Below are 23,403 nucleotides of genomic sequence, written 5' to 3'. Positions count from 1 at the left end.
TACCCCTGCCAGTCATTGACCATTTCTTTTTTAACGATCATTAACCATTATTTTCATTAATTATAAACGTGTGGTGCCCTGTGCTGCCAGATTTATTGTTGTAGATTAATAGTGCGGACCTTGTGTGGGCCCAGTGAGGGATTCCTGGGGGCTAAGTGAGGGCTGCCCGTGCAGGGCCAGGGCTAAGGGGCCAACGTCTTGCCAATGAGCAAATTCTCAGGGGCCCTGCGCTGGCAGCCTGCTGGGGGCCCTTACGCTAGCCCTAGGTGGGCCTGTAATGCTGTATTCACACGGGGCGTCAGCGTTAACGCTTGACGGAGGGCGTGTCTGAAGCTTGTGTTGACACAACCGTTACAGTGATAACAGCCAATCAATTTCTGGTGTTGCATGAACGCAATTGGCTAACGACTGCTCTAGAGTGTTTGCATAAGGCGATCTGATTGGCTGACGCCTGCGTTGGCGCTTGAAAAGTTGAGAAATCTTCAACGCTTGCAACGCGACGGAACCCACAATTCAGTTCGGCAACGCATGACGTCACCCATTTAAAGTAAACGAGAAGCGTTAACGCCTACGCCCCGTGTGAATGCAGCGTTAAGGGCCAGTGCAGGCTTGTTTGCAGGGTTTTGGTCAACTCTTCCACAGTCAAGCCAGACCATCATTTACTCTTAAACTGTGGCTGCAAGAAAGGCTGCTGGTCGGCAAAAAAACATAGTACAAATAAGTGTATAATAAAAAATGCAGCAGAGTAATCTATGGTTGGTTGCGCAATCAACTTTTGTGATTGGCCAAAATAGCTGCAGGTTGCAGCCAATAGAGACAGAGCGACACGCGTCATAATCTGAAAACCACGCCCAGGGGGGAAAACAATCCAACCCTCTCCATTGACTTTGTATTGTGTGAAGCTGCCTTCTTGTCATTTCTGACTTATAACAAAAAAAACCGAACAATGTCTTAAAGCTGCTATGTGACAGAGTATACAGCTGTTGAATGAAGAGTTTGTGTCACATAATTCATTTATGTTGTTCTGACCTCTTTATGTGCCTGTCTTGATATTCAAGAAAAAAATGTTTTACAGAATATGGAAGTTAGATTGCGCATAATCCCCTATAGAGTCCAAAATGTAGGTTTACTATAGAAAAGCTAAATGTTGACTGAATGGTGACTGACAAAAGCCATTGGATTGGTCTGCCAGAACAGTTAGCACAGTTCCCTATTTTTATATCCTCACTGCTTATTTCCATACAGTGAAAATTAACTGAAATCCAAAAATGACAAAACCTCTAAAAAAGCAACACTCTGCTAAACATTTTCTTTTGTGCTCCACAGCTACAAAACCGAAAATCATGAAAGGCAGTGAGTAAATAATAGAATTTAAATTTTCTGTAGGCTAAACTATTCCTTTAAGAAAGTTTGTTCATATTTGGTAAATGAATGCAATACACTGTTTTAGTTACACACAGAAACTCAGAGGCCTTCTTTCATTGTGAAATTAAAGACACAAGGGCAAAGGGAAGAAAACTATTTGTAGGCTACATTGCAAGGTAAGTGGACTGAGACCAATTTTGGACCAACTATTGGACCAAAATGAAAGTCAACTTCTAGGGATAGATGGAATGTAAAATAATTTTTTTATTGAGTTGAGTTTAAAAAAAAAAAAAAAAAAAAAAGGAAATGAAGTGGGAAGACACCTGCTAACCAAAATGCTGTCTACGTAGGGCAAATCACAAGCGATTGAGACACAGCCGCAGACTACGTCACTGCCTAATTTTCTCGCTTCCACAGGTGAAACAACACACACCTGAGCGCTGAAGCAGGAAGAAATCAGATGAATATGGACATCTTTCGACAGGAAACCCGTGACGAATCGTTGTGACAAGAAAAGATAATAAGCGATTGATCTCGATTTTTACCAGTCAATTCGGTTGACACTACAGCTAAAGTGGATTGGCGTAATTTTGAGGACTGCTTGCGCGATTATCTCACATCAGAATCCCTTTAAATCCATCAGAAATGGGTTCGTGTTTTTTTCTTTTCGCGTTCTTTCTTTTTATTCTCGGTGTTTATGGCGGAGAAACCCAGAGCGAGATATCTGCACAAGACCAACAGTGTGTAAGAACTTTCAAGGCTGGTCGGGAAGACTTTGTTCTGGACACGGAAGAGTCGATCAAAGATGGGGCCGTTTTCCTGGCGAACCCGAGCGTACAGCATACGCACGAGTGCACTGTTGCATGCTGCAGAGATCCCAGATGCAACCTGGCTCTCGTAGAGAACGGAGACGAGAAGATATCCAACAACAGCTGCTTTCTTTTCAACTGCTTATATAAGCATACATATGTCTGTAGATTTATTCAAAAGCAGGGGTTTACAAATTATATATTGGATTCAGTCTATGAACATTACCTGAACGGCCGCAAAAGTGGTAAATTTTATTCTTTGCATTCACATTTTTTATTTATGTTGTTCATGTGAAACTTTCGTTTCATACTGACTTTAACACAAAATGAATTAATTTTTTTTCAGCATGTTTTGTCCCAGTGCTCCAGCATCAGTGTACTATAATTGTTACAGTAGTAAAATATTAATAAACATGAGGTCTCCTTCAAACACTTTAAGAATCTTTAAGATTTTTTGTAATTTTGCATAGGGGTACATAGACTAATTGCATTCATCCACAAATACTTAAGGCACCGTTTGGGGTCCCTCAGACTGCCACATTGGTGGAACCCTCTGGAGAATCTCTTGGCATCTTTTGAAAGTGCCTCAAAGTGTACTCATGATGTATTTCAGGTTTATGATGCCATGGAGGAACTGTTGACTTTAGAATTTTTGCAGGAATTTATGGGTTCCTTTTTTGGTGCCTAGAGGTTCTCTAAAGGGTTTTGATCTGAAGATCCCCTGAAATGGTACCTCAGGTATCTTTTCATTTTTAGCTATATGTTAAAGATGGATTATTTGTCTTTAATTAAGCAAGGTGCAATTATATTAATTTTATTCTTATTGAAATCTGAGTGATTGTCATTTCAACAATAATATGACTATGACTATTTTTCTTCAGATAAGAAGGACAAACCTCCCATTGCCAATGCTGGACGGGATGTGGTGGTCCAGCCTCATGAGGAGGTATTGCTGAATGGCATTGAGAGTTGGGATGATAGGAAGATCATAAACTACCAATGGACCCTCATCCGTGGAGCTGAATCTGTCCAGATGGAGGTATGAGAATATGAGCAGTCATGTTATGATATTAATGTTGATGTGGTTATGTAATTATGTTTCCAGTTATGATGGTAAGATTAATTTAAAAGCTTAAGAATTTTTTCTTCATCATCTTAAATGTATAGTTCACCCCCCCAAAAGAAAATCTGTCATTATTTACTCAACCTCATGTCGTTTCAAACTTGTATGACTTACTTCCTTCTTTAGAATATAAACATTTTTTTTGTCCATACAGAAGCCAATAGGAACCAAAACTGTTTGGTTACCAACATTCTTCAAAATATTATTTTTTGTTGTGCGGAAGAAAGAATTACATACAGGTTTGGAACAACATGAGCAAATGATGACAGTATTTTCATTTTTGGGCGAACTATCCCTTTAATTATGACTAATGATCATTTCAATTCAGCAATTTGGTGGAATGAAATGTCAATTTGTAGAGCATGTTGCCCAATGTGTTCTAAACTACTTTCACTTCAAGACCCTGATCGGATGTCAAGTGGCAACAGACTTGCCCATTTTGGTCACCTATGACTCGTTTTATGGCAATATTGGAATAATACCCAACATCTGATCGGTTTCAAAACAACTGCTCCACAGAAAACTGAATTGCCAGACCAGATAAAGGTGTCCAACCTGATACCTGGGGTGTATGAGTTCAGACTGACAGTGACGGATTCAGCAGACCATTCTGATTCAGCTAAAGTCACCGTTTTGGTTCTCACTCCTGAGCAATCTGAGCGTGAGTGTTATCTTTGATTCTGCTTTTCCCAACCACTCCCAGACTTTTACCTTTATGAATATAGCTCAGGGTTTATCTCACTGCAAATGAGAAACAAAGCTATTATTATTTAATTCCTCTTTTTATGGAGTTGTTCTCCTTCCTGTGATGTTTGTAAATGTATAGGAATACCATAGTAAAATAGTTGAGCCAAATTAAACCAATAAGTAGTCTATTAATTAGGAAAAGTTGTCTACTAATCTAGTTTGTACTTTAAACTTGTCATTGTTTACTATGAATATTGTTGGCTGTTATGACAAACTGCTTGTGACTTTCCTTTTTTGTTAGTCGTTTTGGATAAAATCTAAAAAGGAAGGAGATTAAGATTTTCAGACGTCTAAATGTCGTAGGCTTACAAATAACTCCATAATGTAGTGATGTGTTAGGGATGACTCTCTGTTTTTATTGTTTGCGAAGGTTTACCACTCCCTCTGAATGTGCAGAACCGGTTTGACGTGTTGCATGCTTTGAGTCACAGTTGCGCAGTATAGATAACTGCTCTGCGTAACCACACACAATTCAGCAAGGACTTAACAAATTACAGCAAATAGCAAAGATTAATTAACTTGTGGCATTCTCAGCCTTCTGTAACCTTTCTGACAGAAAGGCAAAAAGAACTGAAGAGGAGTGATGGAATGAAAATGAAAAAGAGTGGCAGTGTGACAGTGTGAAAAAGATATTGATAATGCATTTTATAGTAAATTGCAATAAAACGCAAATAATGAACGCAAAGTGAAGAAACCGTACATTTACAGTACATTGAGTAAAACCACATGTATAGTGCAGTATAAATGAGGTCAGTTTTAGCATCGATTGAAACATCACATGAAAATGCTTTTTACTCACTGTCTAATCACACTATTTATGTGATGCATCCATGTCTGGTTCATGAATACAACAGCACATTTGTGTGATGCAATATGTAATTACATATTGTTGTGTTTTGTTGTTGCTGCTGTTTTGATAATATTCCTCTACTTTGATGTTTTGCCAACAAAGTCAGAATATCAGAGTGACCCCCACATCTATGAATATATTGCATTGCAAAAAATATTTTCTTAAATAGTATTTTCATCTTGTTTTCCAGAAAAAAAAATGCATAAAACATTTACTTTACACAAATGTATTAATATTGGGGAATTGTTCTTGATTTAGGCATAAATTGTACAAAATTTAGTGAGGGTTATGCTAAATAATAATACTACTCCTTATAATAAATACATTTTCTGTACATTTTCTGAAGTGTTGCCCATCATGGCAGTATCTAGGGAAATGTCACTTTGAATATCGGGTAGAAGTCTGCTGTGGAGCACTTGCAAGCACCCTTCTGAAACCTAAAATCCACGGTCTTGTGGACTGCACATGTCTTAAAGGGATAGTTCACCCAAAAAATGAAAATTCTGTCAGAAAAAGTAAATGTACACAGGTTTGGAACACCTTGAGGGTGAGTAAATGATGACAGAATTTTCATTTTTGGGTGAACTATGGACATGTGCAGACTTCTACCCGATATTCAAAGTGACATTTCCCTAGATACTGCCATGATGGGCAACACTTCAGAAAATGTACGGAAAATGTATTTATTATTAAAGTCCACAAGACTGCAAGTTCATATGAATTGTGCTGTTTGAGAAAGGGCCATTCTCTTTTTCCTTTTGATGGTTGATTACAATTAAAGGGTTAGTTCACCCAAAAATGAAATTTCTGTCCTTAATTACTCACCCTCATGTAGTTCCAAACCTGTAAGACCTTTGTTCATCTTTGGAACACAAATTAAGATACTTTTTTGATGAAATTCAAGAGTTTTTTTTAATCCCCCATAGAAAGTAACGTAATTACCACATCCAGGGTCCAAAAATGTAGTAAAAACATTGTTAAAATAGTCAGCGTGACTACAGTGGTTCAACCTTAATGTTATGAAGCAATGAGAATACAGTGCAGGCTTCCGGGTTCTACGTCAGAACTCATTATTGGCCAGCCTCTGCATCAGCATCACACGTATGCGTCATGGTGCTCACCAGGGTTGCCAGGTTTTCACAACAAAACCCGCCCAATTGCTAGTCAAAACTAGCCCAAAACCAGCCCAATTGTGTTTCGGGGGGAAAATCCGTGTTTTTGGCAGGGTTCCTCTGGTGAAATTCGCATTCCACGGGCTAAATATTAAGTTATTTGGAGTCGCTTCAACCCGCAGACATGAAAAACAACCCACGGCAACAGTTTAAAGTAGCCCAATTCCGCGGGAAAACCGCAAACTTGGCAACACTGGTGCTCACGTGAACAGCGTTGGCCAATAACGAGCCAACGTTCTGACGTAGAACCTGCACTGTCTATACAGTGTAAACAGCGTAGGAGAATGAGAGGGTAGAGAAGAAATTGTTGAATAAAGTCATTATTTCTTTGTTTTTGTGCACAAAAAGTATTCTCGCTGCTTCATAACATTAAGGTTGAACCACTGTAGTCACGTTGACTATTTCAACGATGTCTTTACTACTTTTCTGGACCTTCAATGTGGTAATTACATTGATTTCTATGGGGGATAAAAATACCTCTTGGATTTCGTCAAAATTAATTTGTGTTCCGAAGATGAACGAAGGTCTTCCGGGTGTGGAACGACATAAGGGAGAGTAATTAATGACAGAAATTTCATTTTTGGGTGGACTAACCCTTTAACTGCTCACGGTCATGTCGTTCCAAACCTGTAAGACTTTCGTTCATCTTCGAAACACAAATGAAGATATTTTTAAATGATGATGTTGGTTTTTTCCGTATCAATTCCAGTGGGAGTCCTCATTCTTTTGAAGTGTATGCAAGGTGAATTTGCAGCGCTGAAAACAGCGTGTCGACAACACGAACCAAACTCTTTCAGGCTTCAGCTACAACTCCAGGGTCAAAGTAGATGTTGTTTGCGGGCAGCCAATGAAGACCATAGGCAAATTTGTTACATTGTTACGTAGGTATGTAACAGGAAGTCAAGTCATCAACTTTATTTATATAGCACTTTTTACAATGCAGATTGTTTCAAAGCAGCTTTACAGTGATAACAGGAAAATAATGTAACAAAGTTTGTTTTGGCTGTACAGCAGCTCAAGAAGAAAATAGTGTCATTGTTCAGCTTAAGTAAATTCAGTGTTGATTCATTTCTGATGTAAAATTCATTTATATATACAGCAGCTCTGGATAAAACCGTGATGTCATCCAGCTCAGTTCAGTCAATTTCAGACTGGAATTGCTGACGTCTTGTTTCGGCAGTTCATAATCTATTCTTTCTTTCAGGAGACAATAACTTTATTTGTTGTGCACTTTGATCTTTAAAACTTTGCAGATTGCAAAAACCGTTATATTACACACAAAAAGCATGATTTGGCCACTTTAATACAAACAATCCCTTGAGCAGATTAGGAACTTTGTTTACACCCCTGCATCTTGAACATGTGCCAAAACCGTTGATCCCATGTGCAGGTTTCAACAATATCTTGAACTTTAAAATGAACTTGCAAATAAACATGTCATGTCATGTTCTTAATAATCTTGCTCCTTCATAATTATCTGACCTTCTTCATATTTACACTCCTGCTCGTACTTTAAGATCATCTTCTGCACTCACTCTTGTTCTCCCTCGAACTTGCACTACTTCTATGGGGTCATGAGCCTTTAGTCACGCAGCTCCTTATTTATGCAACTTGTTGCCATAGGATGTGCAAAACAGTGAAAGTCTTCGTGTTTTTAAGTCTCGCCTTTAGACCTATCTTTTTAGGCAGGTTTTTATGTGATTATTTTTTTGCTCGTATCCAGTCTGTCCAGGCTGTAATAATGATTGTTGTTTAGCGATAATTGCTTTATTGTGCTTGTAAGGTTGGGGTTAATAATGTTATCCATGTTAACAACTACACATAAGCAAGTCAAGTCGCCTTTATTTATATAGCACTTAGTTTCAAAGTAGCTTTATTATATAAGTAGCAGGTATTATCAACTGGCCAGAATTTTGAGATCTCAGTAGACGTGAAGGACTATAATGTGTTAAGAGCTCGCTCAAGCACTGAGGAGCTAAACCATTTAGTGCTTTGTAAGTAAATAGCAAGATTTTAAAATGTATACAATGTTTAATAGGGAGCCAATGCAGTGTTGACAGAACTGGGCTAATATGGTCATACTTCCTGGTTCTAGTAAGAACTCTAGCTGCTGCATTTTGGACCAGCTGGATTCTGTTTATTAAGCATGCAGAGCAATCATGAACTAACTTTTCCGCATTTGTTATTGAGAACATATATATGTTATATGTTCTCAATATGTTATATGTTCTTATATGCTATATTTTCATGTTGTTTACACCAAATTCTGACCCTACCATCTGAATGTCGCAGCAGAAATCGAGACTCCTCAGACCAGGCAACGTTTTTCCAATCTTCTATTGCCCAATTTTGGTAAGCCCATGTGAATTGTAGCCTCAGTTTCCTGTTCTTAGCTGACAGGAGTGGCACCCGGTATGGTCTTCTGCTGTTGTAGCCCATCTGCTTCAAGGTTCAACTTGTTCTGCATTCAGAGATGCTCTTCTACAGACCTCGCTTGTAACAAGTGGTTATTTGAGTTACTGTTGCATTTCTATCAGCTCAAATCAGTCTGGTCATTCTCTTCTGACCTCTGGCATCAACAAGGCATTTTCACCCACAGAACTTCTGCTCGCTGGATATTTCTCTTTTTTTCGGACCATTCTCTGTAAACCCTAGAGATGGTTGAAAATCCCAGTAGATCTGTGGTTTCTGAAATACTCAGACCAGCTCATCTGGCACCAACAACCATGCCACGTTCAAAGTCACCTAAATCATCTTTTTTCCTCATTCTGATGCTCAATCTGAACTTCAGCAGATTGTCTTGACCATGTTTACATGCCTAAATGCATTGAGTTGGCATGTGATTGGCTGATTAGATATTTGCATTAACGAGCAATTGAACAGGTGTTTTGTAAATCAAATATATCTATTGTTAATATACAAATATGTTGAATAACTAAATTAAAAATAGTAAATAAAAATAAAACATAGCAAAACTGTGTATAGAAACAAGGTAAGACATTAGACAGACTCATCAGTCAGTTATGCATCCACATCAATACATTTTTATTTCTTGAAAATATTCATATTACATGCACTGGTTGTGTAACATTTTAACTGGAGTAGGAATAAAAATATCTTTAAATGACTATACCTGTAACCTACATGGATTAAAAAAAAATTACTCTAAAAAATTACTTTACTCATCTCCCTTGCCCAAAAACAAATGCAGTAATTAATAGAAAGCACAGGATAAATGTAAACATTATATGCAAACCTACAATAATTAAATTACATGTTAAGTAATACAAATAGTTTGCTACAATTTTGTTACCAAATAAAGTTACTAAACCGTACACTGAGTCCATGGGCCCTGTTTTAATGATCTAGTCTGAAGTGCATGGCGCAGGTGCACTTAGGTCATGTCCCAATCCACTCTTGCTAGTTTAACGATGGGGAAAAAATGGTTGGCGCATGAACCAAAAGGGTTGTACCTAGTCTCTTAATGAGTCAAGGGTGTGTTTTGGGCATAACGTGCAATAAACCAATCAGAGTGTCATCTCCCATTCCCTTTAAAAGCCAGGTGCGCTTACATGGCGGAATATAGACACCCTCAACCTGACAAGTCAGTTTAAATAATTTAATTAACAGTTTAAAAAATGCAACTTTTGCAAACTCTTTGTGTGAGGAGCAGATTGAAATTTGTTTCTCTTTTACTGATTTTCTTCATGTCTGTTGTAGTTCTCAAATCAAATATGGCATCAGTGTTGCAGATTGGATGTCAATAAGATAAAACGTTTTTAGTTCTTGTCTGTCTTGCTACCATAAAGCATGATGTCAAACCCGCAGCATATTTTATTAAAGAGAGCTGCTGCAGATTGGAAGATTCTGACCACATTTATGGAAGTTGTGAATGCAAATGCATGTTCATTATCTGCATTCAGCTACGTAAGTTACATGTGATGTACATGTGTTTTTTTGCCTTTTTTATTCTGTGACACTGATACTGTGATCTGCTCACCCAAGTTAATCAACGGTATCTTTTTTTTTTATCATATTTCATTGGATTACATTTGGAATCTCATTTCTTTTCAGAACTTTTAGTTTTACAAATGGGGACAAACTATGAAGGATGAACAAATAATGTTTTGGACATCACATTAAAAAAAACATTCAAATTGGCCAATATTTAAAGCTTTGAAGTGCTGGGAAAAGTTGTGTGAAGCACTTAAAAGCACTCAAACATTAGACCATTTCTGCCACAAGTTATTTCTGTTAGTGGTAGTGGCACAGTGTTTCTCATGGTTTATAGATTACACAGCGCTGTGAAGAAAGGGCTTGAATTCACAGCAGAGTTAATAACGTTGCTGTGAAATCTTGTGAGAAGCATTTAGGCTACATTCGTCGCAGAATTCTTTGTAAAACCACAGATATCAAATCAAACAGTTTCCACGTTGGCACTGTTTGATCTGATATCTGTGGTTTAACAGAGAATTCCGCAACGAATGTGAATGCTTCTCACAAGATTGCTAAATACATTGGTAGCTAAATACATTTTTTAAGTACAGAGATGGTATATTAAAAGCACATTTTTAGTTCATATTTCATGGTGTCTCAAAATAGCACAGTTGAGTACACTTAGATGTTCTTAAGATTATCTTAAGAAGTACTAAAGAATAATTTTTAGTATATTAAGTACAAAATTAGTGCGTGAAATTAGAGCACTTTAAGTACATTATAGAAAAAACTTGTTTTTTTTTTTTGTTTTTTGTTTTTTTTAACCTGGGTTTTGGAGACTCCAGGTCGGCTGCCATTCTAGAAAATGATGGCCTCCACATAGGCGTAATTTGCGGGTGGGACATGTCCCCACCACTTTTTACCAGCGTCAGTATTGTCCCCTCCACTTTTTGAAACGTCTCGCGGCATGGATGTACCCAATACAAAATAAACATGTCCATTTGATAAGCAATTTGTTCATTTGTGTTAAATAAGAAGCGATCTGGCACTGCAATGTTTGTTTTTATTTATTTTTAAATCATGCTGAGTGTTCGTTGCCGCTGTTATTAGTGGCAGGACAATGTTCTCTTTTTCTCTCCTCACAGTTCACATACGTAGATGAGCGCTTCCATCTCAAAAATTCTACCACCAGTCCATTAGGATAAACAAATTGATTCCTAATATGGATCTATGTATTTATTCTCTAATGTAAATACCCTTTTTTTTTTTTTTTTTTTTTTTTTTTTTGGCATTCTTCTCATGGGCGTTTCATAATTTGACACTTCAGTTGCAATTAAAACTCTTTCCCTGTAGAAAAAACTGTCATAATTATACACATCTACAGTAAATATAAGGTGGTTTTCACGTGAAGCCACACCTTTCCTCATGAACAATTACATATGAATGATTATATATCTGAAGAGAAAATCTTGGGAAAAATATCAGAATATCGCCTAATTATGCACACACAGTAGGCCAATACAACTTTTCAACTCTGTGGTATCTGCATTCAGCTACATAAATTACTTGTGATGTACACTGCAAATAATCGTAAACTGTATCACTCTACGGGGTCATTCAAGGGCTGTGTTGAAGGTTTTCTGGCTTTTTCTTTTTATTCTGTGACAACAGACACTATGATACTGTGATCTGCTCACCCAAGTTAATCAACAGTGTTTTTTTATTTATCATATTTCATTGGATTACATTTGGAATCTCATTTCTTTTCAGAACTTTTTCTCAACTTTTATTCTCTTCTAATCTTTATTAACATCTTTAACTGAAGGGCTCGTAAAGAAGGAAATGCAAGAACTGTCAGAAAGCATTTTGAATTATGCCTTAATACTTTTTAAAATTTGCTAAATGATGAAAATGTTTGTTTACACAACTGAAGGTATAAAAAGGTGTAATTCCTGGCTTAAAAATAGTATTATCCAAAAATGAAATGCATGTTAGTGGCAGGTGTAAAGGAGTCACTGTTCATAATGTGGAGGAGGGGGTGGGAACCGACTGGATTTAAACATACATTTTAATCAAGAAATAAAATTCAAAACAGAAACCAAAACGGGTGGCAAGCACTTTTTAGCCCACTGCCGTACACAAACATAAAAGATCATCTGTTCTCATGGCTCTCTTCCCCATCCTGCTTGCCAGAGTCCAGAGAGAGTTTTGGATTGGGCCAGTGAGCAACCACTTCACAATGCTCAACAGCTATCTTTTCCTTTCTATCTTTTACAAAATCTTTTTTTTTTCTGTTGTTTTTATATGTCATGACTCTATTCTATTCCATTTCTCACTAGGTCACTGTTTGACCCCTAAAAAGGAGGGACCCTGCCGAGGTTCTTTCCCTCGATGGCATTACAATGCTGCATCTAGCAAGTGTGAGCAGTTCTTCTTTGGAGGGTGTAAGGAGAATAGCAACAACTATCTCTCTGAACAGGAGTGTTTAAATGCCTGTAAAAACACAAAAGGTAATGCAAATCTCATTGTTTTGTGGCAGTGTTGTAATATAGGTTTAAAGGAACACTATAGGAATAAAGGAAATAAGTCTTTATTTATGTGTGTTTTCCAAACCAGTATGCTGCTTTTTTTCCTTCCATGGAACACCTAAAGAGAATTTTGAAAAACCTTCACTTGATTTACTACACAATGACAGTTAATAGACCTGTGAACTGTCACACTATAAGAAAAGCATCATTAATTAAAGCTGCAAGCAGCGATGAAAGGGCTCTCGCACCCGGGCTCACCGCCACCCGTTGGCATCAGGAAAACATTGAACAGTGGGCGACATGCATGTAAGTGAGTAAATACAAGGGAAATATGGCAACGTAATTTCGAAGTGCCACATTTCCTGCTGCCAACAGGCGGCGCTTTGACCGTAACTGAATATTGGCATGTAGATGTATTCAGGCCAGGACTGTTATCAAACGTGAAGTTTGGAGCAGATTGGACATTGTATACCTGAGTTAAAACAACTTCCTGTTTCGTGGCGTTAATCGAATACATTAGCATTTAGCCAGGTGCATGATTTAACGTGTTTCTAGTATGTTTGGCACTTCGTGGCATATTGTTTCTGGGAGTGACTTACAGTGTAAAGCATGTCATTTCCTGTTGCCAGCAGGTGGCGCTATGACTAACTGAATATGTCTTTAGGCCAGGACTCTTATCACACGTAAAGTTTGGGGCAGATCGGACATTGTATGCCTGACTTACAACAGCTTCCTCTTTCATGGCAAAACATCAGACTTTGTCAGGCCTCCACGGACATGTCCTTCAGCAAAAACTCAAGATCTTTGCAATTTAACATCATTAAGGCCTTTAGATTAGACTGACTATAATGATGTGGTTCTGATTAAAACTCTACGAGCCCTAGTGGGAAAAAAAGTATGCTAAGTATACTTGCAGCCAGATTAATTATCAGTATATTTCAAGTGTGTTAATGATTAGTTAACTTAAAGTGTGCTATTTTGAAACAACTAATTTTGTACTAAGTATATTTTAGTTGTATTTAAGTTGTATAAAAACACAACTTTAAGTATATTTAGTGTACTTTTGTGTGCTAAATTGGAACAACTTCAAGTATACTTGGTACACTTTAAGTATATGCCTGTGTAGGGACTAATTACATGCTTGATTAGTGATATTAAAGTGTACTTAATTTGTGTTATAAATATACTTTATTTGTATTATAAGTACACTTTATTTGTGATTTAAGTACATTACAAATTAATTACGAGTGTCTTCCAAACACACAAGCAATATACTATGAATATATTATTTTACAGGTAATAGTATACTAAGTACCTTTGGCTTATTCCAAATACTAAAAATTACACACTTTGCAGTCAATAACAATACACTTTGTTATTACTTATACTTTGTATAATATAGTCAACATTTGAAGTGGATCAAAACCTTTAATCAAAGTTGTCCTAGAAACTTCTTCTTAGGACAACTTTGCTGAACTTTTTTGATCCACTTCAAAAGTTGACTACTGTACTTTGAATTACATAATCTCACACAATACAGTATTATAATTGTGCTACTATTTAAATACAGTTTAACAAATTACCCATATCAGACGTAAATTTTCACCAGTTCTGACACGTGTGCAAAAGTTTCATGATTTTTTGAGCACGTTCAGGCCCTCAAAATGTGATTCCCCTTTCATGGCGAAACATCAGACTTTGTCAGTCCGCCACGGACACGCCATTCAACGAAAACTCAAGATCTTTGAAATTTAACATCGCGAAGGCCTTAAGATTACACTGACCTTATATGATGTGGTTCTGGTTAAATCTCTGAGGAATTAATCACAGTGTAAAACATGTCACTTCCTGTTACCCACAGGTGGCGCTATGACTGTAACTGAATATTGCCATGTAGATGTCTTCAGGCCAGGACTCTAATAAAATATGTGAAGTTTGAGGCAGATCAGACATTGTATGCCCGAGTTACAACAACTTCCTGTTTCATGGCGACACATCGAAGTTTGTCAGTCCGCCACGGACACGCCCTTCAGCGAAAACTCTAGATCTTCACAATTTAACGTCTCGAAGTCCTTTAAATTAGACTGACCAAATATGATGTTGATCTGATTAAAGCTCTAGGAGGAGTTTGTTAAAGTAGAACGTGTGGAAATGGCAAAAACTGCCAAAATTTTGCAGAGAAAATTCAAAATATTCAAAACTTCCTGTTGGGTTTACAGATTTTGCACCCAGGGACTTTTTTTGTAGGTATTGGGCTGTTACATCTGTCTACCGAATTTCATACCTGTATGTGAAATGTAGCGCGAAGGGCGCTTAATTGAAATTTTGTAGGTGGTGCTATCGAGCCATTTTGCCACACCTAATTCTAAAACCCATATAAAACGTAAATTTTCACCACTTCTGACACGTGTGCAAAGTTTCATGAGTTTTCGAGCATGTTTAGGCCCTCAAAAATGCGATTCATTTTGAAGAAGAAGAATTGGCCGCACCATCGGTGCTTGGGCCCTGAATAGTCCATACTACTTTTCAACTCTTCTGAAAATTTAATGAAATTGTTCTTTATTAATTATCTTTATCTCTGCTGCAGTTCTTCAAATCAAATGTGGCGTCAGTGGTTCAGGTTGGATGGCAATAACATTGAACATCTTTAGTTCTTTTTTTTTTTTTTTGTCTGATTCCTATACAGCATGACATCAAACCTGCAGAATATTTAATTTAAAGAGCTGCTGCATATGGGAAGATTTTCAATACAAATTCAAAATTCCCCTTTGGTGTTTAACAGAAAAAAATTACAGCATATGAGTGCAAAATGAGGGTGAATAAATAATTTTGGTTGAGCTACTCTATATGGCCATGCAGACATTGGGGCCAGGTCCTTTTGCGTTGTAAAATGACATTACCCCTGTGCACAAAGCAGGTCCATTAAAAAATAGTGGTAACACTGTACTTAAAGCCTTTATATATAATGCATTATTAAAGTATTTTTGTAATGCACCTTATAATGCATTGTATGAGCTCATGAATATTTGTAACCGCAGTTAAAATACAACATAATACTTATGTTACGCCTTTAGAAAGCATAATACATTAAAACACATGGCAAACAACCAATTTCAGATGTAACAAGGAATCTGCAAATATTATAATGCATATTATGGTTACAGTTATTTATGAAAAGATATAATGCATTATAATGTACATTATGAATACCTTCATGATGCACTATAAATTCGGGTGACTTTGGAGAAGAACTTGACTGGTCCCCTATTGAACCCTTCCAGAACATTTTTGGGATGAATTAGAGCATTTAAAAGTTGGCCGGAAGTAGTGGCTTATACACGCACACGTTTGGTTCACTATCCTTGTAGGGACTCTCCATAGACATAATGGTTGTTATACTGTACAAACTGTATATTCTACCCCCTAACCCTACCCCTAAACCTACCCATTACACGCGTTTGACGCATTTTGATGTTAAAAAAAGGTCCTGTATACTTGCATTATATGGACTTTTGAAATTAAAGGGAAACTCCAACCAAAAATAAAAAAGCATGACAAAAAAATCATTATTTCCTCTCTTTGCTATTATAATAGTTTACACTCTTTTGGTCTTTCCATTATAAGCTAGCACATGGATGCCGAGATTTGCCCCCATTCCTACGCCAGCGCATCAGTGAGGTCAGGCACTGATGCTGGGTAAATGGGCTTGGCTCAGTTTGTGTTCCAGTTGGGGTTCATGTCTATGACTTTTGCAGGCCAGTCAAGTTCATCTACACCAGACTCCACACAAAACATCTATATGGATCTTGCTTAGCATTCAGGAGCATATTCTGTCTGGAATAGAAAAGGGCCATCTGCTGCAGCAATGTTGAAAGGACATCGTTTTCTTTAATGTCATTGTATTGTATGGCATTAGGATTTGTCCTCACAGAAATCATTAGAATAAACAACCCCATTAATTAGAAGATTCCTTTAATCCTTTAATTTCCTTGATTAAATCCTCAATCTCACATGGACTATCAGTATGTAATGTCTTCTTAAATGTTGTCTGTCTGCAGTAATCCCTGGTGGAGAGTCGAGAAAGGTGGCTACGGAAGGTATATTTGCTGTCAATCTCCCCTCAGCCAAACACTGTACTGTGTATATAAACTTTCCCTAGAGCAGTGGTCTCAAACCCAGTTCCTCAAGGGCCACAGCTCTGCAGAGTTTTGCTCCAACCCTAATCAAACACACCTGATCCAGCTAATCAAGGTCTTCAGGTTTACTAGAAACTTCCAAGCAGGTGTGAATTGGAGCTGGTTGGAGCTAAACTCTGCAGGGCTGTGGCCCTTGAGGAACTGGGTTTGAGACCACTGCCCTAGAGTTTGTTGCTCATCTCATTCTGTGTTTTTGTCTGTGTGTGATACAGACTGTTCTTCTTCATGTGGAGAAGACCAATTTAAATGCTCTAACGGCTGCTGTGTGAAGAAAGAGTTTGACTGTGATGAACAGCGGCAGTGCAGCGACGGTTCTGATGAGGAGAACTGTGAGCAATGTGAGACACTGCACCATAACCACACACACAAACACACCTCATGACATGTACTCAGTTTTTATTTTGACTTCTTTTACTTTTTAGTGAATAAAAGCCTGAGTCGACTTCTTCAGATTGGGGGGAATAAAAAAGGTGAGTTTTATGCATCGCTGAAAAATTATAATTGAATTGCCATGACACACCAAGCCAATAGTGGGCCATCAATGAGCGCTTGTCGGGTTAGTGTTTGCAGTGTGTTCCACATGTTGGCTGTAGTTGGGCTCACGTCAGCGGCAATTCATCCAATTGAGCATGTTGAATCGCTGTCAATTAGAAAGATCACTTTGATTGTCCATTCGGTAGCACTTTATTTTACAGTATGTGTACTTTCCTGGTACATATATAGTAATTATGTTGTACATACAAGTAAAAGAGTGGTAACACAAGGTACTTACCTGACATGTATGTACATGGAAACTAATAAGTAACACTGCTGTACTTTCCAGTGGTACAAACATGGTAACTACTTTGTACCTATAGACAAGTGTAATAACAGGCACTTACTTATAGTGTCCGTATATGGTAACTAAAAGACACATTAGGTGACAACACAGTAGGTTTTCGTCGCCACTAGAGTTCTTTGAAGTCGGCTTGTTGCAGCCTTTACAGACCAGCAGCCTTATTAGTTCATTAAGAAATAATTCACTTCGAAATTTAAACCACCATATGTAACTCACTCTCAAGTCATTTGGAAACTTCATGATTTTTCTTTCTTTCCTGGAACACAGAAGAAATTTAGTAGAATGTCCTGGCTATTCTTGTCTATATAATAAAAAGTGAATGGGGCGGTCAAGCTGCAATAAATATAAAACAAGACAGCCCATACTTATCTTTTGAAGCAATTTCATTGCTTTGTGTAATGAACAGACCAAAGTTTCCTCTCCATATTTGCATTTGCATTTGCATATTTTATGAAATATTGCTTTTAGATAGATTGAGCAAAGTTTGATGTCAAGAATGCTCAAAGCTATTGTTACTCTCACATCACATAACTGATCATGACAGCATTTTGATTGTGAAAGTGCTAATGAGATTTTTTGTTATCCCACCAACAGTTTGTGCATTAAACGGATTTCTTATTTCTTCATGAGCTTTAATTCTCTTCTAATCCTGTTCTCCTATTATGATGGTGTAGCCCACTGCACAGATCCCCCTGTTACGGGCCCCTGTCGAGCCAGTTTTACTCGTTGGTACTATGACCCTCTTAACAAAAAGTGTCATCGATTCACCTATGGTGGCTGTGATGGCAATGACAACAACTTTGAAACAACAGACAACTGCATGAACGACTGCTCAGGTGTCACAGGTATGAATGGTTTTCAAGTCTAAACAACAAGATATATTAGTGATGATGGCTGAAGTGTAGATTTGATGTATATTTCTGATGTCTGTCTTTGTAGAAAAGGATGTGTTTGCCAGAGGATTGTTTGTAAGGGGTGATGAGGAACTAGGGGAAAGCCAGTCAGGTAATATCTAATCATATTTTTTTTTTTAATATATATATATATATAAAATATAATATCTTATTTTATATCTTAAAATAATATTCTTGTACCTCGTTGCTTTTTTATTAAGCATGAAACATTTTTGTGAGGTTTATAATTCAAACCTAATTTGAGAAATTCAAATTTTTTATTAAAAAATATATAATGAATTGCAACATACATTATACATCAAGCCTTTAAGAAAAGCATTACCCAATTTTGCTGCTTGCATCAATTTTGTAAATGTATCTTGTTTTAAGGATATTAATATATTTTGCTTGGAAAAGTTTAGTGACTTTCAGAACTTTTAAGTAATTTTCATGAAACAAAATGACAAAAGAAAACATTATAAATAGAATATTGGAGTATTTTTAGTGTGTTTTTACATAGCCTTATTGTACACTTCAGTGGTATTTTATTTGGTTTTTCCCTCACTTTATTTGGGGTTTTATAACGACCCTTTCTATTCTGTTAAAAAGGCTAATTTTGGATAATGTGACTTTTAACACTTATGTATATGTAAATGACCTCTATTATGATCTCCACATGTATAACAAGTAACACTTACGGGTTGCTGTCTTAACAACCTTTTTACAAAGCCTGCATTACATTGTGACAGCTCTCAAAATAATCAGTGCTGAAATGTGTCATTCAAACTTTTAAGATCAGACTGAAATGATCAAGAATACTATTAAAAATAACATTAGAATCCTTCGGAAGTATAGATGGTGCATCACAACATTTAGGGATTACCCTCATATCTCTAAAAAAAAAAAAAAAAAAAAAATAATAGTCTAGTCCCTTTAACTAAATAAGTGAATAGGACAGATCTCTGCTCTAACGGCAGGTTCACACGTACTTTTTTTTTTTTTTTTTTTTTTTTTTTTTTTAACCATGCCCATGTTAACAAGTTAGAGCATTCACACTGCGCACGGATATGGTCCGACAATGCGTTCCAGGAGCGGTGTATCTGCAGCAGTGCAGCAATCGTTTTCGCACATATGCTGTGCTGCACGTGGTGAATTAAAGTGACAGTGCATTGTTCACATAAAAATAAACATGTATCAACACGAAAATGTAGTAATTTCACCATAAATGCATATAATTAAACACATGGCTTTTTGCCCATGCAGGGTGAAGCAAGGAAAACTACCTCACATTTAAATAAACAAGGCGACATAATGGGTGGCACTCGTCTCTTTGTGGAGGTGGAAAAACAAAGTTCTTTATGACCTTTATGTATTTCTTGTATAAAGATTTAAATGCAAAAGAAAGGCATGAGAGTTAGCTGTTTTTGTCAATTTTAAGTTTAACTTAAAATGTTTGATATTTTAACATAAGAAAAGTAGGCTGTTTAAATGTTTTGCCACTTGCTTGAGCAACTTAATATATCCCTATAGAAGTAATGAACTGAATAATGTTTAAATTTAGTACATTTACATGTGAATATGTCTATGAAAGACTGTATAACTACTGTGTACAAAGATAATCACAATGCTGAAAAAACATTTTCAGGAACAACTTTTGAAAAAAATTGAATAAAGTTGAGTTTGTGATATACAGCCACGGATCAGTTGCACACTGCAAATGCGTCATATGTGAAAGCGCAATGAGCCCGTGCTGCTTCTGCACCGCATACTTATACTTCAAATGGAGTATGTGTGAACCTGCCATTAGTTCAAGCAGTGCATGTTCTGGATTGTCTTTTTTCCTCCCTCAGCTTCTGTTGCCCTGGCTGTGGTTTTGGTTGTGGCCATCTTGGCCGTTCTGGCTGTGTTGGGTTACTTTTTCCTCAAGAACAGGAGAAAAAAACAGCATCAGCGCGTGGCCACCAGCAGTCCTCCAGTGGTATACGGTGAAGAAGAGCAACAGATGGTCTACAACAGCACCACTGCCAAAGCATGACTCTATCATCTTTAAAACATTATGGTCTGACACTTAGATCTACTGTAGGCCGGCTGCAGTGTAGGATGAATCATATGAATAATTCCTTTATTAAGTAACGGGTTCCTGACCTTAACGTGAAGCCATATTACTTGTTTGGTCACTGAACCAGGTCTTTTATCTCAGGTCTTAATGAACAAGGTGTTTCTTTTTAATGTGGATATTTAGAATTAGTGTATTATGTTACATTGATCAGACCCAAGTGTGTGTGTTTGTGAAATGACATAAGAGAGAGTTTGTAAAGTAGATATTGGATCTTTATCACTCCTTAAAGATGGTCTGCCATCAGAGAATTTTATATTCTGGTTTTATAAGCACTTGACCAAAGATATTGTCTTTGTTTTGTTACAAGCCATATTTATCATTCTTAAGATTTTTGAGGGGAGTATAATTTCTTGAATTATCTATATTGATATTTGTTACATTTTTAATTGCATATATTTTATGGTGTGACATTGTTTATATGTGGAATATATGTGAGATGAATTATATTATTTGTCCCATGAAACCATGAGTTCTTGTTGCATCAAATGTAAAATGTCTGCCAGGTGTTTATTAAAGAGAACTTATTAATTTGAGTGCTTGAGTGATATTCCAGTTATTGAGTACTGGGACGAAACAGGCTTCAAAACTGGGGGAAAAAAAAGTTAGATTCATAATATATTTTTGCTTGTATGTCAATATGGGTCACATTTTGATGATGACAATGACATCACTGTTTTCTGTAGAGCTGCTTTATAGCTGAATTGAATTAATTTTATAATTGATTAACTTTACAGTTATTGAAGCTAAACATTGACACGATTTTCGTTTTAGAGCTATTTTACTGCAGAATTTAAATCTGTTTGCATCATTGAATCATTTTCCTGTTTACCCCTGTAAAGCTGCTTTGAAACAATCTGTATTGTATAAAGCACTATATAAATAAAGGTGACCACTTGACAATTCGTAGTTTTCAATTACTGCCTTACGTGGGGGACATGGAGGGCAAAACAGCCTTAGAACTGCAGCACATGCCTGTCAATTTTCCAGCTCAAAAGAGGTCAACACATAGGTCAAACATATGTCAACAAAATGCAAGTTTGGGCACTTGTGATCCATATACAGTGCATACTGCATTATTTCACTCACTAGACAGTTGGATATTTTAAAACGCTTAACGTGAAAAACACTTAAGGTGACTTAATGTACTAAATCAGCATTTAATTTCTATTTCTAAAAGTTGTGAGATTGTGCTAACCTAAATATTAATCCACTGGTAGACCTCGTTGTTATGTTTGGTAGCCAGCACAATAGCGACATCCATTGGCAGTAACGAGTCTCACATGTTTCGTGAAAATAGCTACCTGTATTAGACGACATGATAAAAATGAATCAAAAAGCAGAGTAAAATGTTAGAAAATGGACAGAACATATGTTTTCAGAACAAGCAGCAATAAATTCAATTTAGTAAACATTTCCATATAAGTACTATAACGGGGTAGAATGAGCAAAAATAGGGCATAAGAAAACGGGCCCATCGCTGTTGCTTGAAAGTTGGTTGCAATAATCGGCTACGAAGGATTAAGGGAATCTAATTGTTGTCATTCGTCGCTGTATGTTTGTTCATACAAGCTGCTGAAATCGCGTGTGATGATGACATCACATGGAACTTGTTACTTTTCTTAGCTCTGATCACAATGGTCTAATCACATTTGTTTGTGGTTATAGATGGAAATTTTTATTGAATATTTTATACATATTATTGACACAAATTTACATTTGTATGTCAGATACTGTGGAAATAATAGATTAAAACGTATACTGTATTCGCGTACAAACACTAATTCTGTCAGTGTACCAATACTCCAAGAACGCTAATAATAAGTGAATGGGGATCAGTATGAGACGTCAAGCGCCCCCTTGTGGAAAACTTTATAATTATCATGCATATTTCCTTGAATACTGACCTGGTTTCTCTCTTGTCCACTAGAAGACACAATTTCTCCAATATAAAAGTTATAGCCAATGTATGCTATGTACTGTAGTGTAGCTACTCTAGCGTTTTGTCGCAATTCACCATCATGTTTGTAATAATTTTGTAATAATTAAAAATATAATAAGCACTAATAATTTTTCTCACTATTGTATATCATAATAAAATTACATTAAAATTGTAACATGCCAGTGGCCTTTTCTGTTATGTCTTGGTTTTGTTGTTGTTGTTTTAACCTCTAACTTAATTCTTCACCTTGAATTACATGATCGACACAATGGTTTTAGACAAAAGCCAAACATCCACCCAATGTTTCCATGGAATCTGTCACTTCCAAGCAAGTCCTGACTTGTTCGGTCTTGTCTGAAATGTCTTAACTAAGAAACCAGCCATTATAATTTCATCACTCATCTCTCAGTGACCATACTGAATAACAAAGCAATCTGAATTAAAGGAAAATGTTTGGCTCTCAACTCAAAGGGATAGTTCACCCAAAAATGAAAATTCTGTCATCATTTACTCACCCTCAAGTTGTTCCAAACCTGTATGAATTTCTTTCTCCTGCTGAAGACAAAAGAATATATTTTGAAGAATATGGGTAACCAAAAAGTTGATGGACCCCATTGACTTCCATAGTATGGAAAAAATAAATACTGTGGTAAAGGGGGTTACCATCACCTGTTTGGTTACCAACATTCTTCAACATATCTTCTTTTGTGTTCAACAGAACAATGAAACTCACACAGGTTTAGTCAGAACAACTTGAGGGTGATTAAATGATAACAGAATGTTAATTTTTGGGTGAACGATCCCTTTAAATATCAAGGTTAATTTATTCATTAGGGAGTGGCACCTTTCATAAATTTAAAACACCAAACACTGTATAACTCAGATCAG

General features: G+C 36.7%; 1 protein-coding gene across 1 annotated transcript; it reads left to right on the top strand.

Annotated features, from left to right (window-relative positions):
* The first annotated feature begins 1,749 nt into the window (after positions 1–1,749).
* On the top strand, positions 1,750–21,109 carry spint1b (serine peptidase inhibitor, Kunitz type 1 b). Its single transcript, XM_051876019.1, has 10 exons — positions 1,750–2,419; positions 3,056–3,213; positions 3,817–3,958; positions 12,342–12,512; positions 16,589–16,627; positions 16,939–17,064; positions 17,149–17,196; positions 18,239–18,409; positions 18,504–18,569; positions 20,308–21,109. The coding sequence occupies exons 1-10, from the start codon at positions 2,011–2,013 to the stop codon at positions 20,490–20,492; spliced, it is 1,515 nt and encodes a 504-aa protein (XP_051731979.1). The 5' UTR covers positions 1,750–2,010; the 3' UTR covers positions 20,493–21,109.
* The last annotated feature ends 2,294 nt before the right edge of the window (positions 21,110–23,403 follow it).

The sequence above is a fragment of the Ctenopharyngodon idella genome, chromosome 20, assembly GCF_019924925.1.
Source record: "Ctenopharyngodon idella isolate HZGC_01 chromosome 20, HZGC01, whole genome shotgun sequence".
Classification (NCBI taxonomy): Eukaryota; Metazoa; Chordata; class Actinopteri; order Cypriniformes; family Xenocyprididae; genus Ctenopharyngodon; species Ctenopharyngodon idella.
The sequence above is the reverse complement of the archived record's forward strand: the minus strand, read 5'-3'. Positions and strand labels throughout refer to the sequence as shown.